Source organism: Schistocerca cancellata, chromosome 4 (genome assembly GCF_023864275.1).
Source record: "Schistocerca cancellata isolate TAMUIC-IGC-003103 chromosome 4, iqSchCanc2.1, whole genome shotgun sequence".
NCBI lineage: Eukaryota > Metazoa > Arthropoda > Insecta > Orthoptera > Acrididae > Schistocerca > Schistocerca cancellata.
In genome coordinates, this window is record NC_064629.1 from 640,906,820 (window position 1) to 640,926,636 (window position 19,817).

A 19,817-nucleotide genomic window follows, 5' to 3' on the forward strand; every position below is an offset into this window, starting at 1 on the left:
GCTAATATTACTGAGATAATATTATGGAGAAGGGCTCTACGTTATGTGGCATGCAAGAACTACACCTTCCACCTTGACTGATTAACTGAAGGAGGTTATGGGACTAAATGGCGAGGTCATCAGTCCCGCGATTCCAAAGCTCCACACAGAAGAGAGAGGGTCCACTAAAAGTGGACGGATCCAGCCAGAGGAGTCAAACTATAAAACAAGGAAGTTAAAACACACACATTAGAAGGTATAAAAGGGTACCCCCAACTCTAAAAACTGGGAAAACGGCGGGATGAAAGAGCGGTCTTTACAAGAGAAAGTGGTCATGGGTCCCAGATCAATAAAAGGTGAAGAGAGGCCCCAACCACAACCACCCTGCCCCTGCTCCAGGAGTAAAGCAAAAAACTTATATCTGAAAATAAAAACCACTTTCACAGAGGAAACAGAGGACCAGATCTACCATCCATGAACAGTCTGCTAAAATTAAATTTATGTAATCTGGAAGACTGTACTTAGTATGAGGGACCAAAAGAAGGGGACATTCCACTAATATATGGGATACCGTCAGTCTGGCTCCACAACCAAACTGTGGGCGTAGTTCGTTATGCAAGAGGAAACAATGAGTGAGCCTGATATGACTAATGTGTAGACAGCATAAGACAGTGGATGACAGTGGACTCCCAGAGGAGCAGAAGAAAGAGTGCCAAACCGCAGTAGACTCCTTGATTGTGTGAAGTTTATTACTGAGAGCAGTAGTGCACCAGATGTCATTCCAATTTTGGGCAACGTGAGATTTCACTCAGATCTGCATATCCGGAGCTGGAATCATGAAAGGGAACAGGTGGTAAGTATCTACTACTCTGGCTGAACGGTCAGCCAGTACATTCCCTGGGATGTCCATTTGACTTGTGACCCAGAGAAAGACAACTGAGTGGGCGGCACGGCCAAGCGCAGAGAAAGGGTCATGGATAGCAGAGACCCAAGGGTGACGAGAGTAGCATCAGTCGATAGCCTCAAGGCTGCTCACTGAGTTGGTACATTATAAAACACTGTGGAGGGAGACCTGAGAAACAAAATGGAGGGCCCTGTTGATGGCTAGTAGCTCTTCTGTGAACATACTAGAGGATCCCAGCAATAAATGGTGTTCTAAGCTAGTAGGAGACGTGAAAGAGTATGCCACCTTATCTGTCGTCTTAGAACCATCAGTGTAGAAGATGGTGGCAGCCTGGAACTCTGCAAGGATGGAATGTACAAGATACTGGAAAACTATAGTGGTGACAGAGACCTCAGCACCCTGGACTAGGTCGGTCCTAATACAGGGTCTAGGCACCACCCGGGCTGGAGGGGCGAGGAGGAAATAGACAGGGCGCATTCCAGTGAGTGGAGATGGATATCCCAACAGAGGGGAAGAGGAAGTGAGATGCATTCCAACTGGCAATCCCACCCAAGGACAGTTAACAGGAGGAAGACATCCCTCATTTGCAAAGAGGTCTGGGTATACGGGATGGTCAGGGAATCTGCGAATGACAATTGCATAAGAAACCAAGAATTGGCTCCGTCGTATTTGTAGAGGGAAGAACCCCGCTTCTGCAAGGAGATTGTCAACGGGATTAGTGTGAAAGGCACCAATAGCCAGACGCACCCCACAGTGGTGAACAGGGTCAAGTATTTTCAGATTGGAAGGAGCCACTGAGGCCTATACTTGACAACTATAGTCTAGTCTGGACCAGACCAGACCAGACCACAGTAAAGATGCAGAAGAGTAGCACGGTCTGCTTCCCAGCAGTGTGGACCAGGAGGCAGAGAGCATTTAGCTTCCACATGCACATAGTCTTCAGGTGGTGAATAAGGGGTAGCCACATCAGCTTTTTATCAAAAACAAGGTCCAAGAACACCAAGGAGCTGGTCACCTAAATAAAGTTCTGGATCAGGGTGTACTGTGGGTCACTGATAAAAATGTATTACCCATGTTTGGGGGGAAAAATCTGGAAGCCATGGGAGGCAACCCATGCAGAGGCCTGTCGGATGGCACCTTGGAGCTGGTACTCAGCAGATGCTACCGAGTGGGAGCTGCACCGGATGCAAAAATTGTTGACATACAATGCCAGGGTAACCACAGGCCCAACAGAGGTTACAAGCCCATTGATATCTATGAGGAAGAGTGTGACACTTAACACAGAACCCTGTGAAACACCGTTCTGCTGAATCCAAGGGATGCTGAGTTAAGTGCCAACTCAAACTCTGAAGAGCCGGCAGGATAAAAACTCACAGACAAAAAATCAGAAGGGGGGTCACAAAAGCCCCAGTCATGGAGGGTACCTAAAATGTGATGGCGTCAAGCCATGTTATATGCCTTATGTAGGTCAAAGAAGACTGTGACAAGGTGCCAGCAGTTAGTAAAAGCCTGTCAGATTGTTGTTTACAATTTGAGTTAATTGTCAATTGGAGATCAATTTTCCCAGAAGCCACATTAATACGCTGACATAAGGCCCCAAATTCAAATACCCAACATAATCGGAAGCTACCCATCCTCTTAAAGCACTTTAAGTTTGTCAGGCTAATCAGGCAATAGTTGTCGAGAGATGTTGGGTTCTTCCAATGGTTAAGGATGGGGATAACTATACTGCCTCACCATTGTGAAGGGAAAGCACCTGTGGGCCAAATGCAGCTGAAGATCATGAGTAAATGTTGCCTCTGGGTAACGTCCAAGTGTAGGATCATCTGGTTGTGGATGGAATACGGACCTGGGCCGTGTCATGTGAAGATGTAAGAGCCTGTAAGATTTCCCATTTAGTGAAGGGTTGATTATAAGATCCAAGATGGTGGCGGCTGAAAGAGGGCGGGGGAGGGGGGGAGGGGGGAGGGGGAGGTCTGTTCAACTCGGCATTTCTGCTGAAGAAAGGTAGCGGGATAGGAAGGGGATGATGATACTGTCGCAAACTGTGTCACAAAGTGTTCTGCAAGGACCAGTGGATCAGTGCACAGAGCACCTTGGAGGATAAAAACCTGGGCAGTTGAATGTCGCTGATGGCTCAGAAGGCTACAGAGCTTGGACCAAACCTGTGAGGAAGAGGCATGCATCCCCCAGTGAGGAAACAGTGCTCCCAGTATTCCTTTTTACTCTGCTTAATACGGTAACGAGACACTTAAAAGTGAGGAGGTTGGTCTGTGAAGGGTGTAGTTTAAATCACTGCTGTGCCCGTCAGCAGTCTTCGACAGCAACTGCTAACAGCCTTGGTCCACACCACAGTACTGGTCAATGATGAGGGGGACCTGTGGATAGGGGGACAGCACTGCCAGCACCTTAAGAATAGTGGCCGAGACACCCTGCATGACAGCATCAATACAATTAAAGAGAGAGGTGTCGAAGTGCACAGCAGACATACATAAAGGCCAACTGGCCTTGCAGAATGCCCACCATGAGGGTCTGTCTGCCTGGCAGTGGCAGGCGAACAACAGAATTACTGGAAAATGGTCACTGTCACAAATATCATCATGGGGTGACCAATGTAGGGAAGGCTACAGAGAACTATAAGAGAGTGGGGAACCTTGGGGAGCACAGATGGTGCTGCTTGTGACAGAGTAGTGGTAGCATGGGAAGAGGTAGTGAGATTGATAGCAGTGAAGCTGTCATGAGTGCCACTGAAATGGATAGGGGAACTGTCATTGAGGACACACAAGTCAACTTCTGTAATACGTTGGCCACTTACGAGGCCCCTACCCATTGAAGTAGCATTCCCCTACAGAGGGTTGTGTGCATTGAAGTCCCTGAGGAGCAGAAACGGGGGCGGGAGTTGTTGTACTAAGGTAGACAGCTCAACATAAGGAAGTAGCCTACCTGGAGGGAGGTAGCCATGGCAAACTGTGATTGCCGGAGTCATTTACACTCTAACCAATATTGCTCCCGCATTGGTACAAAGGGGAATCTAATGTGCAGACCCCTCCAGATGCTATCCCGGGGCCGGCATGAATCCAACAGAATGCCAGATAACCATGAAACATTGGAAAGTGGTCATCATGGAAGTGCGTTTCTTGAAGAACAAGACAGAACGCAGAATACAAGACTCTGTATTTCTGGTAGGTGATGATAGAATCTGTTGCAATTCCACTGGATTATTGTGTGGCCTGAGTCCAAGTTAGACATAAAGAATCTGAGGAGGAGGTCATGTCATTCGGTCAGTGGTTGTCACTGAGAAGGATGGGGTGACATCCATGAATAAGAGGTCAGACTCAGATTGCGATGAGAGAGATGACACCTCCAGGGGCACTGCGGGGGTCTTGTCGTGGGACTACTACTACATCTCTTTCAGAGGTGGAGATGGGCAGCGCACAGGAGTACAGGGCTCTGCATGACCCGGAACTATAAGAGAGTGAGGAACCTTGGGGAGCACAGATGGTGCTGCTTGTGACAGAGTAGTGGTAGTAGGCTTCAAGCCTGAGACATGCCGCAGAGAGGGTCGGGGGGGGGGGGGGGGGGGGGGGGAGCCCCATCACTGGCAGGTGCCAAAGAAGAGGGGGCACTTCTTTGGCTGGGGTGTGGGAGCGGCTACTGGAGGGAAGGTCATGGGAACTGCAAAGGAGGGGGATGGGAGAGGGGGATGGGGGTGAGGTAAGGAAGAGGTAGGATTGAGAAAGGATGTAACAGAGGCAAAAGTTGAAGAAAGTGACGCCAGATGGAGTGTTTCATATTTTTGACGAGCCTAAGCTAGGCAATCTGGCGAGCGAGGGAGTGGCGGTCACAACTGACACACACAGGTGGTGGAACACAGGGGCTACCCTCATAGAGTGCGTGTCCATCGTCACCATACAGAGGGTTCGCCGTGCAGTAAGACATATGCCCAAAACACAAGCACCGAAAGCACCTCATGGGTGGTGGGACGTAAGGCTTCACATCACATCTGTAGTACATAACCTTGACCTCCTCTGGGAGGGAATCCCCTCTAAAGCCAGAATGAAGGTGCTGGTATTGGTGCAGTTGTCTTTGTGACCCTTCTGCACACACCAAACAAAATGAATGCCGCATCGCTCCAGATTAATCCTAGAGTCCCTCGTAAGTTTGGAGGATGAGGTAACTATGAAAAATCACTGCCTGGGCCATACCCAGAGATTGGTGATTAGTAATAGACACTGGGAGATTGCCAAGATAATCACAAGCATGAAGAACTGTAGATTGGGTGGCAGTAGAAGCTTTGATCAACAGGGAGCCTGACTGCGTGTTATTGAGAGACCCCACTTCACCCAACTTGTCCTCTATCTTCTCCACAAAAAACAATGGCTTTGAGGCAGTGAATGTGTACTCATCCATCCTAGTAAAGACAAGGTAGTGGGTAAAGCGTTTCATCCCCAAATGGCAAGCCTGGCCCTCCTCCCACAGTGTAGCCAGGGAATGGAAGGCTGCCGGGTCAAGTGAAGCAGCATTCAATGATCCTTCACCACATGAAGAGACGGCCGTTTGAGAATGGTCAGATTTTTGCAGCTTGATAAGTTTCATGTGCCAAGCATTTGCCCTGATACCACCCACTCCAATCAGGGGCTCTCCATGTGTGACACCCACCCACAGCAAGGACCACACAGCACAGCGGCTGTTGCTGGGAGTTCCAATGCTCCAGTAAGACAAGCAAAACACTCCTTGGCATCCATGGGGAGGGAACAGCTCAGGTATCAGTAACGCGATCCCTATGTTGCCAGGGGGCTCAACCAGATGCGTACATAACAGCCCCACCACACAGACTGCCTGCACCACACCCCAGACACTAGGGAGAGAGTTCTTCCCCAAATGGCTCACACTACATACAGAAAATTTAGAAGTGGAGATCAAATACCAAGGGTGCACCAAAATGCCAAAAAGGATGAAAGGGAACAGGCAAGAGGAACAAAATTGCAAGGAATACAGGGAACCAGGTGGATAACCAGGTCAAAATAAATCAGAACACCAGGAGAGGAGGAGGAGGAGGAGGAGGGGGCAGGGGGAAGGAGTGACGATAGGGAGGGAGGGGCAGGATGAAGGAAATGAAGCCAGGGAAGGAAGAACGGGCTGCAATAGCTCAGAGGCCCAAGTGCGCCATGCACAGACTAACAAAATATCCAGGAGCACCTGGGGTAAGGGGGGGATTCCACCTTAAAATTAACAGCAATTAATGTCAGGGTGCTCGTGAACATTAACATGCAACTTTATTTTTCATTTGTGAAAGGATGGCTGAACAATGTCAAGCAGAGAGAAAAGTAATTTGGTTTTCAAGCAAATCATCACTTTATCTCTACTGAATATCCAGACACAGCAATGACAAACTTAAAATAACCAAACATACACCCATTCAACACAACAATTATCCCACATTGACAGCAAACAATACCCTGTACTATAACACGTAAATACTGACAAATGGTTCAAATGGCTCTGAGCACTATGGGACTTAACATCTGTGGTCATCAGTCCCCTAGAACTTAGAACTACTTAAACCTAACTAACCTAAGGACATCACACACATCCATGCCCAAGGCAGGATTCGAACCTGCGACCATAGCAGTCGCGCGGTTCCGGACTGAGCGCCTAGCACCGCTTGACCACCGCGGCCGGCAAATACTGACAGATTCACATGTTATACATTAGAGGCATAGCAAGCTGCAGCATAATGAATGTGTTAGGTAAGAAAGGAGGGAGGGAGGGGGAGAGCACAATTGGAAAATAATATCTAACTGATCACATATTCTAAAGATAAGAATAGGTAAAACCTCAATGCACTGCACTACTTACCAGTGCAGTTATAGCTGGTACAGGACCCATACCCATATACTGTGGGTCAAGACCACCTTGCGACCATCCAATGATTTTAGCCATAGGCTTGATACCTTTCTCCAAAGCAAGTTTGTTGGACATCAGTACTAACGCTGCAGCACCATCATTTAAACCTGATGCATTTCCAGCTGTGATAGTACCATTCTGTAATAAGAACAATATACCAGACCAATTAATTACATTATTCTAATTAGAAATTAGTACATTTTTATAGTCATTTCTGTTTAAGATACTACAATAATGAGAAGAGAAAGATAGAGTTAGATACAAAGAGAGAGAGAGAGAGAGAGAGAGAGAGAGAGAATTAATATCGAAAGAAGAGCTAAGGTTTAAAAAATTAGTTTGTGACTTTCTGATAAGGTTTTTTCATCAACTTGTCTAATATCTATTCTGTCTATTGGGGGTGGATATATATTGGACACCTTTCGCAACAACATTCGCATTTTGTTCTGCAAATTAGTAATATCATTGGTTTGGTTTTTGACGTTCACATCCATCTTATCTAAAACACGTTTACTACCGAGTAATGCAATTTTACCCTCCTTTCTTGTTTATTTTATTGTATGACTAAGTGTGTCAAGCCACTTCCAGTTGGAACTGTTGCATGTCTTCACATTTTATAAAATGCTCTCCATCTAGAGTTTTCTTGAGTGGCCTGAGTACATGAAAGTCACAAGGTGATGGGTCTGGGCTATAGAGTCAACGCTGAAAAGCTGTTCAATACCTATCAGCTAAAGTTTGTTGCATTAATTGCTGTGCTGTAGAGTTTAGCATAAGCTTTGAGCAGCAACACACATACTGTTAGTCTGTTGTGTTGATCAAATTAGTATGAAGCTCAAACATAGTGGAAACCACAGTAGTATGCAAAATTAATTCTTTGAAATTCATGGAGCAAACTTACTAACACAATACCTTTGGAGTCACAGAAAATATGTTGCCATAGCTCGATATGCAATATCCACATTCTGGCTTTCACTTTAACACTTGATAGCACAAGAAGTGGCAATGGCTGAAATTGCAATTGCTCCCTATGTTAAGCTGATCAAATTACATAGTGCACAATACTGCTTGTAAAACGATGGGGTACTTGTAACAAAGAGTGTAACTGATGGAGCGACACCTTATTGACACACAGCATGAAACATGCATCCTCTAAAAATAGAACACAAGAAAAAAGTTTCATGTCATTCCTAGGACTTTAGACATGGAAAAGACACTGAAGTCACGTGGTATAGCCAAGCACAGGGGGGAAAAAACTGAATATTGGGGCACTTAGTATAGTGCCTTCGTAGTTTGGTGTTGTAGTTGACTATTTGATGAGTAACTGCATAATGGCAAGTTTGAGATCAAATCCCACTTTCAACAGTTATTTTTTATTTTGCTGTGTCAATTCATTTAACCAACCAAAAAAAAAAAAATCATAAATTAAAAGAACTGACTGTTTACAGTTCTTAATAAGAGGATTTCAGCCCTCAAAATGGCACCACATGTAGTTCCTCTACCGCTTTATATTCAGTCCAAAAGCCTCCTACAGTCACGAGTACGTGGATCCTGCTAGAAAGGGAGTCCACAAGGTGTGTAATAAATCTCTCACATTCTACCACCTGCCATCATGCAGTTGATCATCCGACTGTCAATTAGACCACCTAACTATGAAGTCAAAATACTAAGAGCTCCAATACTCATGTATTTATTGCTGGTTTCCATGCGTGACACATCTCATGGTCTTAAGTGCCTTTTCCATGTCTCAAATACTAGGAATTATATGGCACAGATTTTCTTGTGTTCTTCCAGAGGTTGTGTGCTTCATGCTGATTGTCCATAATATAACTCTCTTAATTACAAGTCCTGTACTTATATGAGCAGTGCTGTAAATTCTGTAATGTGACTGCTTTCTCTGCAACAAAGGCTTTGCATAACATAACAAGCAATTCAAATTTTTGGCACGTGGTCCATTTTAGCTCTGGCCATACGTTTTCAAAGGGGGCTGAAGTCTGGTGCAGTAGAAGAAAGAGAAATCTTCTCCCATTCTGCAAACCCCTCCTAGAACATGTATTCAACAATGATCCTTCAGGATACAGTTGTCATGCTGATGGGATCTTAACATTACCCATGATAAGAGTATACTGGCAGCATAAAATTTAATAACTATCCTGTGCATTATCCCAAGTCTAGCTTCAAACAGCATTAGATATGAAGTCACAACAAGGTAACTTGTATTTATATTTGGATAAAAATGGACATCACACTTGACCATCATTTGATCTGGAAAATACTGGCTGTCAGAAAATATTGCGTCTCCTTGTCACAATATGTACTTTCCTCAGCAAATGGTAATCACTAGAGTTGATTATCATTTTGATACCTGCATGTTTGCTTTGTAATCTAGCATCCTGAAAGCGGAGTCCAGCTAGGTCAACTGACGCAAAAAGCTCAGTGGTATGATTATTCATGGACATCACATATAAAAAAGGATAGTGCCGTGATATGTTAGCAACTTCAATATCTCAGACTGGCATCGTTACATGGCAGTGTCCTGTTCCTACATGCCTACTGGATTCTCCAGTATCACATACACTCCTGGAAATTGAAATAAGAACACCGTGAATTCATTGTCCCAGGAAGGGGAAACTTTATTGACACATTCCTGGGGTCAGATACATCACATGATCACACTGACAGAACCACAGGCACATAGACACAGGCAACAGAGCATGCACAATGTCGGCACTAGTACAGTGTATATCCACCTTTCGCAGCAATGCAGGCTGCTATTCTCCCATGGAGACGATCGTAGAGATGCTGGATGTAGTCCTGTGGAACGGCTTGCCATGCCATTTCCACCTGGCGCCTCAGTTGGACCAGCGTTCGTGCTGGACGTGCAGACCGCGTGAGACGACGCTTCATCCAGTCCCAAACATGCTCAATGGGGGACAGATCCGGAGATCTTGCTGGCCAGGGTAGTTGACTTACACCTTCTAGAGCACGTTGGGTGGCACGGGATACATGCGGACGTGCATTGTCCTGTTGGAACAGCAAGTTCCTCGCCGATACCCCAGGAGCAACAGTGTCCCTAATTTGCTGGGAAGTGGCGTTGCGGTCCCCTACGGCACTGCGTAGGATCCTACGGTCTTGGCGTGCATCCGTGCGTCGCTGCGGTCCGGTCCCAGGTCGACGGGCACGTGCACCTTCCGCCGACCACTGGCGACAACATCGATGTACTGTGGAGACCTCACGCCTCACGTGTTGAGCAATTCGGCGGTACGTCCACCCGGCCTCCCGCATGCCCACTATACGCCCTCGCTCAAAGTCCGTCAACTGCACATACGGTTCACGTCCATGCTGTCGCGGCATGCTACCAGTGTTAAAGACTGCGATGGAGCTCCGTATGCCACGGCAAACTGGCTGACACTGACGGCGGCGGTGCACAAATGCTGCGCAGCTAGCGCCATTCGACGGCCAACACCGCGGTTCCTGGTGTGTCCGCTGTGCCGTGCGTGTGATCATTGCTTGTACAGCCCTCTCGCAGTGTCCGGAGCAAGTATGGTGGGTCTGACACATCGGTCTCAATGTGTTCTTTTTTCCATTTCCAGGAGTGTAGTTCTATGTTTTGCTGCATAATGTGATCAAGAACACCGTGAGGTGTTCCAGCTTCTGACACCACCAAATTCCCTTCCTCAACAACAGTGATGACATGGTCATGAATACCCTGTGGATGATGACGCAAGGCTCAGGTAATGTGGCTGGATTGAAAGCGAAGTTGTTCGGGCCTCTGGCCACAAACTGTTTACTGCCATTGGATGTTGTAGAACGCACGGTGCGATGACAAACATAATCCGTTAACATTGCCAGTGAATACAGATGAATACTGCCACCACATGCAGGAATTACGTCTAATGTGATAAATTACTCCAAAACGATGTTCCCCTTGACCTTTCAATGATGTTTAGCAGTTTGTGTTCATGCAGAGTTTGGGTGACTAATATATTAGTTAAAAACTGAAGACAAGAATCATCACATGCGAGTGTTATACAACTTTCATATGGACTTTTGTGCAGCAGTTAGACTAATTGTTCAGTCTGTAGTCGACATATTCAACCTGAGAGAATCAGCAACTATATTGACATTTAAACAATTCTCACTTATTCTTTAGTTTCAGTTGCACAATTTTAATTATATGTGCATGTTTGGATGTGTCTGGATTATCTTCAGATCTAAGCAGTTGCATCAGCAACCTGTGTTTTTTGTGTCAGAACCTCATGTCACAGTACTCTTATATGAGGTTCTGAACAGACAAGAAGGGCTACAGACTTAACTACTTGCATGATCCACAGACATTGGAATATGGCATACAATTAAAAAATGTGCAACTGAGACTGAAGAATGAATCAGAATTGCCTGAGTATTTACTGATGTGGGCATCACAATTTAAAATCCTTGCAGTCTTGTTTTCTTTTTTTTTTTCATATGGATAACTAAAAGTGCTTAATAAAACTAAAGATTACTTAACACAATTACACAGTAATATAATAATACAGTTAAGGATAATACAATATGCAGTTACAGATAATCCTAACACAAACTGTTTCATATTATCATTCAAGCAGAGACTTACCTGTAACACACACAGACATATTTTCATGAACATAATCCAAGTTGTTGTTGTTGTTTTTTTTCCCCAGCAACTATTAAGTAAAAGAAAAGTTCATGCACCATATGACATTCATTGCCAAGCCAAAGTTCAGGAAGAGGCTACCTGAACAGTAATATGAAATGATATGTGTTACAATTACATGTATGCACCAATTTTTAAAAATAGGCCTATTGACCTAATCCCTTGTACAAGAGTTACTTTTGAGTCATCCTCAATCAATGAAAATCAGTGGGATGCCATGTGAAGACTCCTCTTGCCAAAATTCAGTAATATAACATTAGAAAACCTGTTTTATTGCTGCTACTGTTATGTAGTCTGAATAATCAGCTTCTGATCATCTTTGTCCTACTGCCTGGCTGAGATGGACTTAATTATGCAATTAATTTAGTATTAATATTACTGTTATATTTTTTGCAGGAGTCAGAATCATCCCACATGGGTTGATTAATGACAGATATTGACGCCAGTTCTGCCACAATGTCACCACAAGTGACCCTTACTGATTTACAGCCTAAAAACTGTAACATCTACAGAGGAAAATTAATTGTACATCAGAATAGAGTGTTGTTTTTCTTACAGCAAGGAAAAAAAAACAAAAAGTCTGTTACAACTTAACACGGATTCAAACCTCTGCCCTTTTACACACAAAGCTTACAGGTTGGCCAGTTAACTAAGTGACGATCAACAAAACTTGCCATGTTAAGTGTATGTAGTGCTTCTGCTACAACTTAACACTGAATCAAACTTCTGCATCTTTAGATAGAAAGCCTACAGGTTGGTCATTCAGCTACAGTGTTGAATGCTTTTTGGAAATCTATGAAGATTAAATTTACCTATTAATCTGTTTACAAGATATAGTGTATGAATAATGCAAGCTGTGTTTAATGCCAGTGGATTTTTTTGAAGCTATGCTGCCTCTTACAGAGAAGCTGCTTCTATGATCTCACTACCTACACAGTAGAGTTCCTTCACTTTGTGTATTTCAAGCTGACAGAATGGATTGCGCACACACTAATAAAGAAATCTTTCCAAAATTTGTCTGAATTGCTCCTCAGGCATCTCTACAAGTAGCAATAGGCTAATATTTTATTTTAATTTATTCTTTAGTTATTGCAAAAAAATGTGACCAAAAACACAAAACAAAAACATCTTCATTTCAAATGTCTGGCCCATTTTATTATTTTGTCAAGTTTCACAAAGCTGTGCTATTACTCTATGTGCAGTATCCTATAAATTAAGAAAACTGTTTAATTTCTGATTTCAGGTAAGATTTGCAGACAGCAGAACTTCCATCATGAACACTCCTCATTTTGGATAGAGCAACTTTAACTCCTTGCATGTGGCCCCTAAATGATGAGTGAACTTCTTTTTTAAAAAAAGTTGGCCAAGAATAAAAAAATAATGTGAAAAACGAGGCAAATGGATCCACAAGTTTTTCTCCCCACATTCTGTTCTAAGTAGCTTGTTTCCACTCAGATAATCTTCAATTTCCTTAACGTTTTGCCAAATGAGTTATGTCATTTGCAAACACTACACTGGTTTACTAGAGAAATATAGAAAAAAAGTATTCCTTCAAGTAATTCAACCCACAGCCATGGAGCTCAACCACCATTAACAAGGATAAATTAATGTCTAGATTATCTTGTTCTTTCCCGCTTGTATTTACATTTACGTTTTAAAAAATTCATTCACCACCTTCATTATCTCTTCAACATTAATGTTAAACAACAGAGGAAAGAAGATGCAATCCTGCCTTAATACGAGCTTGGATCTTTCTAGATTTTTCACTTTCATTTTTCCTCATTTTATTTTTGTATATATTTCAGACTGTATTTGTCAGTCTCTGTTCTTTATGCCAAATCTTTATAGGATTTCAGGCCTCTTAATACCTGTTTCATTGTCAAAATCTTATACAGAAGTGACCAGGGGTCCATACAAAGATTACCAACCTTCCAGCATGGTAGAGGCCATACAGGAGATCCTGGATACTCAGAACCAATGGGTGTTGAGAGTAGCACTGGTCGACAGCCTGAAGACTATTCAAAGAATCACTGCCAATCACTGCATCTTGCATGTGTGTAGGCAAAAGTGGTTCATCTGTCGACAGTAGAGCCATCAGTGTAGACCATGTCTGAGCCCGGGAATGCATTAAGGACGTCCAGGACCAGACGGTGAAAAACCACAGCATGTATTGAACCTTTTGGTCAGAAGAGATTGAGGCATATCCGAGGATGGGGTACACACACAATTTCTGCCTGACAAAGGCAATAGTGGGGAAAGATGGCACTCAGAGCACAGACTGTAAGAGAACTGCGATCGTGACTCCAGACCTTGGCTTCTATTGTGGGAGGTAGATCTTCCTACCAGGAAAAAATACATGGTAGTTCGGATTCTCTGGGGAGCAGCAAATGTTTACTGCATATTGAGCAGCAGCTGTTGGTGCCTGATCCGTAGGGGAGGGATCCCAGCCTCCACAAGTAGGCTGTTCACAGAGCTGGTCCGAAATGCATCTGTTGCAAGCTGGACCCTAGAATGGTGTATTGGGTCCAGCATTGGCGATGCTGAGACACATGCCAGACTCCCATAATCAAGACGCAACAGGGTCAGAGCATTGTAGAGCTGCAGAAGTGTAGAGCGGTCTGCACCCCCAACTGGCGTTACAAAGACAGTGAAGAGTATTAAGGTGTGACCAGCAAGTTCACTTAAGTTGGCGAAGATGGGGAAGCCACATCAATTGGGCATCAAAGACCAAAAAATGATAAGCCTCCAAAACATTGAGCATTTGTTCATTGCAGTAGAGTTCTGGTTCGGGATAGACAGTATGGCAGCAACAGCAGTGCACAACACATGCCTCAGTGACAGAAAACTGGAAGCCATCAGTGAGAGCCCAGGTCTGCATACTTTGTATGACACCCTCAGTCAGCATTCTCAGCAACACCCACATATGAGGAGCAACAGTAGATGCAAACAGTCAGCATACAGGGAGAGTTTCACTGTGCATCCCCCAGCTGCAGCTAGACCATTGACAGCCACCAGAAAAAGGGGCATACTCAATACATAGCACTGTGGGATCCCATTCTCTAGTATATGGGGAGTAGTGTAGGAAGCACCAACTTGAACCCGGAAAGTATGACGAGGTATGAAGTTCTGGACAAAAATTGGTGGGCTTATGTGGTGTCATAAGCTCTACACAAGCTGAAGAACACAGCAATAAGATGTTGATGCCAGGCAAAAGCTGACTGAGCAGCTGACTCCAGGTAGACCAAATTGTCAGCAGTAGAACAGCCTTGGCGAAAACTAGTCTGGGATGGACCCAAAAGACCACGAGACTCAACTTATCAACACAGCTGTCAGCTCACCATGCATTCGAGCAACTTGCAGAAAACATCAGTTAGGCTAATTGGGCAAGCGATGTCCATCTCAAGGGGCACTTTACCTGGTTTCAGAATTAGGATGATCATGCTTTCACACCACTGAGAAGTAAACTCATCCTCACTCCAGATAGGGTTGAAAACTGCAAGGATCTGATGTTGGCAATCCACTGATAAGTGTTTGAGCATTTGGCAGTGGATGCGGTCTGGCCCTGGAGCCACGGCAGGTTGGTTGGTTGGCTAGTTTAAAATATGGGGAGGGGGAAGAGACCAAACTGCGAGATCATCGGTCCTTTGTTCCCGGTAAAATAATTACTCAAGGGAAAGAAGAAAAGAAAGGAGACATACAGCACAGGAGGAAGGAAGAACCAGAAGGAGGACAACCAACACTACTATGGTCAAAACAGGAAAAGGAAACCACAGAGGGAAGCAAGGAACAGGTAGAAGGGGTAAAAACAAGAGAACAGATGACCGTGGCTGGCCGACCACGAGAATAAAAGGGAAAAGCCAGCCACTCTGTGACACATTAAAACATCCACCCTAAAAGCATTAGAGTGCAGAACACGAAGGAACAAAGGACATGTGCTAAAACTTATATAGAATGATAAAACCCACCGTCACGTATAAAACGTAAAACTAAATTAGCCGATGAGGCGCTGTCAGCTAAAATTAATGGCAACGAGTCCAGTAACTGAAGAGTCCATCGCAGGGCAGCCAAAGAAGGACAGCTCACACAGATATGGGCCACTGTCAGCCGCGCGGTGCACCAACACTGAGGTGGGTGCCATGTCAGGGCAATGGGCTAGGGCACTGAGGAATACCCACTCACTGAATGGAGCATTATAAGGTTCCCGTTGACATGTAGTAAACTGTAAAGGAAGTTGCTCTGCCCTCTGAGGACACAAACTGCAGGTTGATAATTTTCATATGAAGATGCTCGAGCATAATGAAAGCAAAATTTTCAGCAACAGTGTCAGCAGCAGTGCAGATATCACCACTCACACAGATACAAGGAACACCTGATGCCACCCTCCCTAGTGTTCACAGAAGTGTCAGTTCTTCCCCACACCTGCAAAGAAGGCATACATGGTTCAATTGTAGCAACATACCCCTCCCAGTATTCTTGTTTCTGTAATTTTATGAGGTGGCAGACCTGGGCACAGAACCATTTAATGGCAATGAGTGCTCCATTAACTCACGTTGTTTATGGTGCTGGAGAGCCCATCTGAAGTCTTTAATCACCACAGCGATTTCACAGGTCCACCAAGGTACTGTCTTCCGATGGGGGTGATCCCAAGGAAGAGGGGACCGCTGAGTCAGCTGCTGACAGAATGGCTGCAGTTGTACTCTGGATAACCACATCGGTACCTCCATGTGGTGTAGTGAGAAGGGCGATGGCAGTGGTGAAAGCATCCCAGTCAGCTTTGGAGAGAGCTGATCTGGGTGGACACCCAGGTAAGTGAAGCCGAGGAAGGGTCAAAATGATTGGAAAATGATCACTGTCGCACAGGTCACCATGGACTCTACAGTGTATGACCGGGCAAAGACACTGGCTGCAAATGGAAAGGTCATTGGCCAAGTAAGACCCACACGCCACACTGAAGTGTGTGTGAACACCAGCATTCAAGAGGCAATGATCGAGCTCTGCGAGCAAGTTTTCAACAGCTTTGCCATGGCCAGTGTTTGCAGTTTCACCCCATAAAGGGTTACAGGCATTGAAGTCATCCAATATAAGAGAGGGTGGGGTGAGCTGACGAAATAGTGCAGACAATGCATTCTTAGGCACTTCATCATCGGGTGGAACACACATTACAGATGGTAAATTCAAATGGTATCTTCACATGAACAGCAACAGTCACAGACTCCAAAGTTGTACTGAGTGGCATAAAAAAAAAATCTCATTTTGTTCATTATTACACCTCATCCTCCAGTCCTGTCACAGGCTTATCCTACCCCATCATAGGCCAGGCCCCCTTTGAAAGCAGTGATGTCCTATATGAACTCTGCTGCAAACACAGCATAGCTTTTTGTGTTGGTATGACTATCAACCAGCTGTTCACCAGGAGAAATGACCACTGTCAAACTGTCACCAAGAACAAAGTTGACCACTGAGTGGCACAACATGCACAACTTCAATGGTTGCTTCACAACCTGGGTCACCTGCATCCTTCCTTCTACTATAAGCTTCTCTGAACCATGCAGATAGAAGTTATCCTTACAACATCTCCTCTGCTCCTGTAATTTCCCTGGCTTCAATTACCAGTAACTTACTGCCAATGCACCCTCCATACAAGAGTTTCCCCTTTCTCCATCCTGTTATCCCCTCCCAATTCATGTCCCCATATCACCTTTAGTGTGCGTCATTCCCCACCAGCTCCAATGACCGTGCCTGTGTACTTGCCACCTCTCCATCCTACATTCCTAGCCAGTATACCAATTGTCACCCTCCAAGCTGAAAGCCACCCACCTCCAATCCCTCTCTCTGCCTCCCACCTACCTCTACCCACCCCACCTGACACTAACCCCATAACCAAGTCCACCTGCCAAAATGCATCACCAGCACTGTAGTCCAGCCGGCACCATAAAGGGGCATTGTGTGTGTGTGTGTGTGTGTGTGTGTGTGTGTGTGTGTGTGTGTGTGTGTGTGTGTGAGATTTTAACTCTAGCTAGTAAAAGGGTTACTCCACATTCTAGCAAGTTTTCTTTCTTTCTGTGTAAAACTACATACAACTCCAGTGTCTCCTTTAACCCAGAAGTATTTATATTCTATCAGAACTTCCCTAGAACATTAATAATATTTTTTTAGTGCGAGTTCTTGGTAACCTACCAAAAGGCTTCTTGACTGAGTCAGTGGTGTTGGTCCCACATGGTGCAACAGTCCCACTGGGAATGTTTTTATTTGAAGAATTTGGAACTATTGTGCTCCCATGAGCAGTTGGGCAAATAATGATTGATCTTGACTGTCCCCCTGTTATACAGATGAATCTAATATAACCAAGGTGTGGCAGTGCCCCTAGAAATTGACTAATGACAAGTTTGCCTCAGCAGTTATCCAACCACATCAGTACAGGGTACACCTTGCACTTGTGTCACTTTTTATTTTGATAGGGGTTCGTGCTATTCTTGTCACCTGGGTTGTTCATCCCGGAGCCCCATTTCCTATGACACAACATGCCCAGAGCTTATATTTATAAAGAACTCGCTCAGTTGTCAGTTTGAAAACCATGGTTTCACCAGACCTGTACCCAGCCAACACTTCCAGAGGTTGCTGAGATGCTCCCTATTTGGCATGAACCAAGGGTCGTGCTGAAATTACTGAATGTCATGGACGTGAAGAGCAATCCTTCCTCTCTGTAGCAATAAGCCAGAGTATTTCATATGTTACTCATAGCAATTTCACATCTGCCTTTCTTTTACCCAAAATGGCCAGCAAAGCAGCATTTCCTTCTTTATTGTACACTGATGGCCATTCAAAGTGCAACAATTTGAAGACAACATCCAACAAATGTCAAATAGGGATAAAGTATACTAAATACTTGGATATGCAAAGATTAGCATTATTTCAGGGCAACTGTGTGTCTCTTCCCCTCCCATACGCACACTTGGTAACTGCCATCTACATTCTGTATGTAATGAAAGATTAAGAAATGGGCTTCTCAATCATAAACCATATTTGAATGCTGTCTGTCTGTCTGTGAGAAGATCATGTTATGCCTCCTCATATAAGAAACATCCTACCAGCATGTGACAGTGGCAGGATCGCAGTCTAGATTAGATTAGATTAATTATTCATTCCATAGACCCATAAAAGAGGGAATCCTCCTGGGTGTGGAACATGTCAGATAAACACATTACAAACATGTAATTAGAAAAACTTGAGTTTCATTAATTTTAATGATCCTCAGTCAATAAACAGTAAAATTATGTACATGAGTTAAATTTAAACTTCTAATATTTACAGGTTTAATACTTACATCTGCCTTCATTAAATTCATCATTCAGACATTTGCTAGTTTCTTGCCTATTACAACCAAGTATTGTCAAAAATTAAAGTATAATAAATATTCATTAAAATGGCCTACTGCACTTGTTGAGAAACTCATGGATGGAACAGAAGGAGTTGGCCACCAAAAATTCTTTCAAATTATGTTTAAACTGTGCCCTGTCTGAAACTAAACTCTTAATGGTTGCTGGTAACTTATTGAAAATATGCATTGCTGAATACTGGACTCCTTTCTGGGCAAGAGTAAGTGATTTTAAATCTTTATGTATATTGTTCTTATTCCTAGTATTGATACTGTGTACTAAGCAGTTAGTTGGAAAAAGAGATGTATTATTTACAGCAAATTTCGGAATAATTATACTGAGAAGCTGTGGTTAATATGCCCAATTCTTTGAATAGGTTTCGACATGATGTTCTTGGATTTACACTACTCATTACTCTTATTATACGCTTCTGTACTCAAAAATTTTTTTTCTCTGTTTGTGGAGTTACCTCAAAATATGAGACCATATGGCATAATGGAGTGAAAATAAGCAAAATATGCCAGTTTTTTTTTATATTTACATCTCCTATGTCTGACATCATTCACATTGCAAACACAGGCTTGTTTAGGCGCTTTAACAGTTCATTAGTATGTTGCTCCCAACTGAATTTATCATCAAGTTGTAATCCCAATAATTTTACGCTCTCAACTTCTCCTATTTCCATGTCATCATATTTTATACGCACACAGAAGGAAATCTCTTGGAAGTTCTGAACTGCATATAGTGGGTCTTTTCAAAGTTTAATGACAGTGAATTGACTATGGACCACTTACTAATGTCAGTAAAAATTTGATTAGCTGACCTTTCTAAATTTATATTTGATTTACTATTTATTGCAATGTTTGTATCATCTGCAAATAAGACAAACTTGGCATCTGGTAATGTGACAGATGACAGGTCATTAATATACACAAGAAACAGTGGTGGACCTAGTATGGGACCAACACATGTAATTTCTTCC

The 19,817-nt window shown here is 43.8% G+C and overlaps 1 protein-coding gene across 2 annotated transcripts in view; it reads right to left on the minus strand.

Annotated features, from left to right (window-relative positions):
- Positions 1-19,817, minus strand: part of LOC126183459 (acetyl-CoA acetyltransferase, cytosolic-like) — a 68,646-nt gene that overhangs the window by 12,615 nt on the left and 36,214 nt on the right. For both annotated transcript variants that reach the window (XM_049925459.1, XM_049925458.1), the window contains exon 6: positions 6,743-6,928. In XM_049925459.1, coding sequence (XP_049781416.1) covers positions 6,743-6,928 — 186 coding nt within the window. The remainder of the gene's footprint in view (positions 1-6,742; positions 6,929-19,817) is intronic.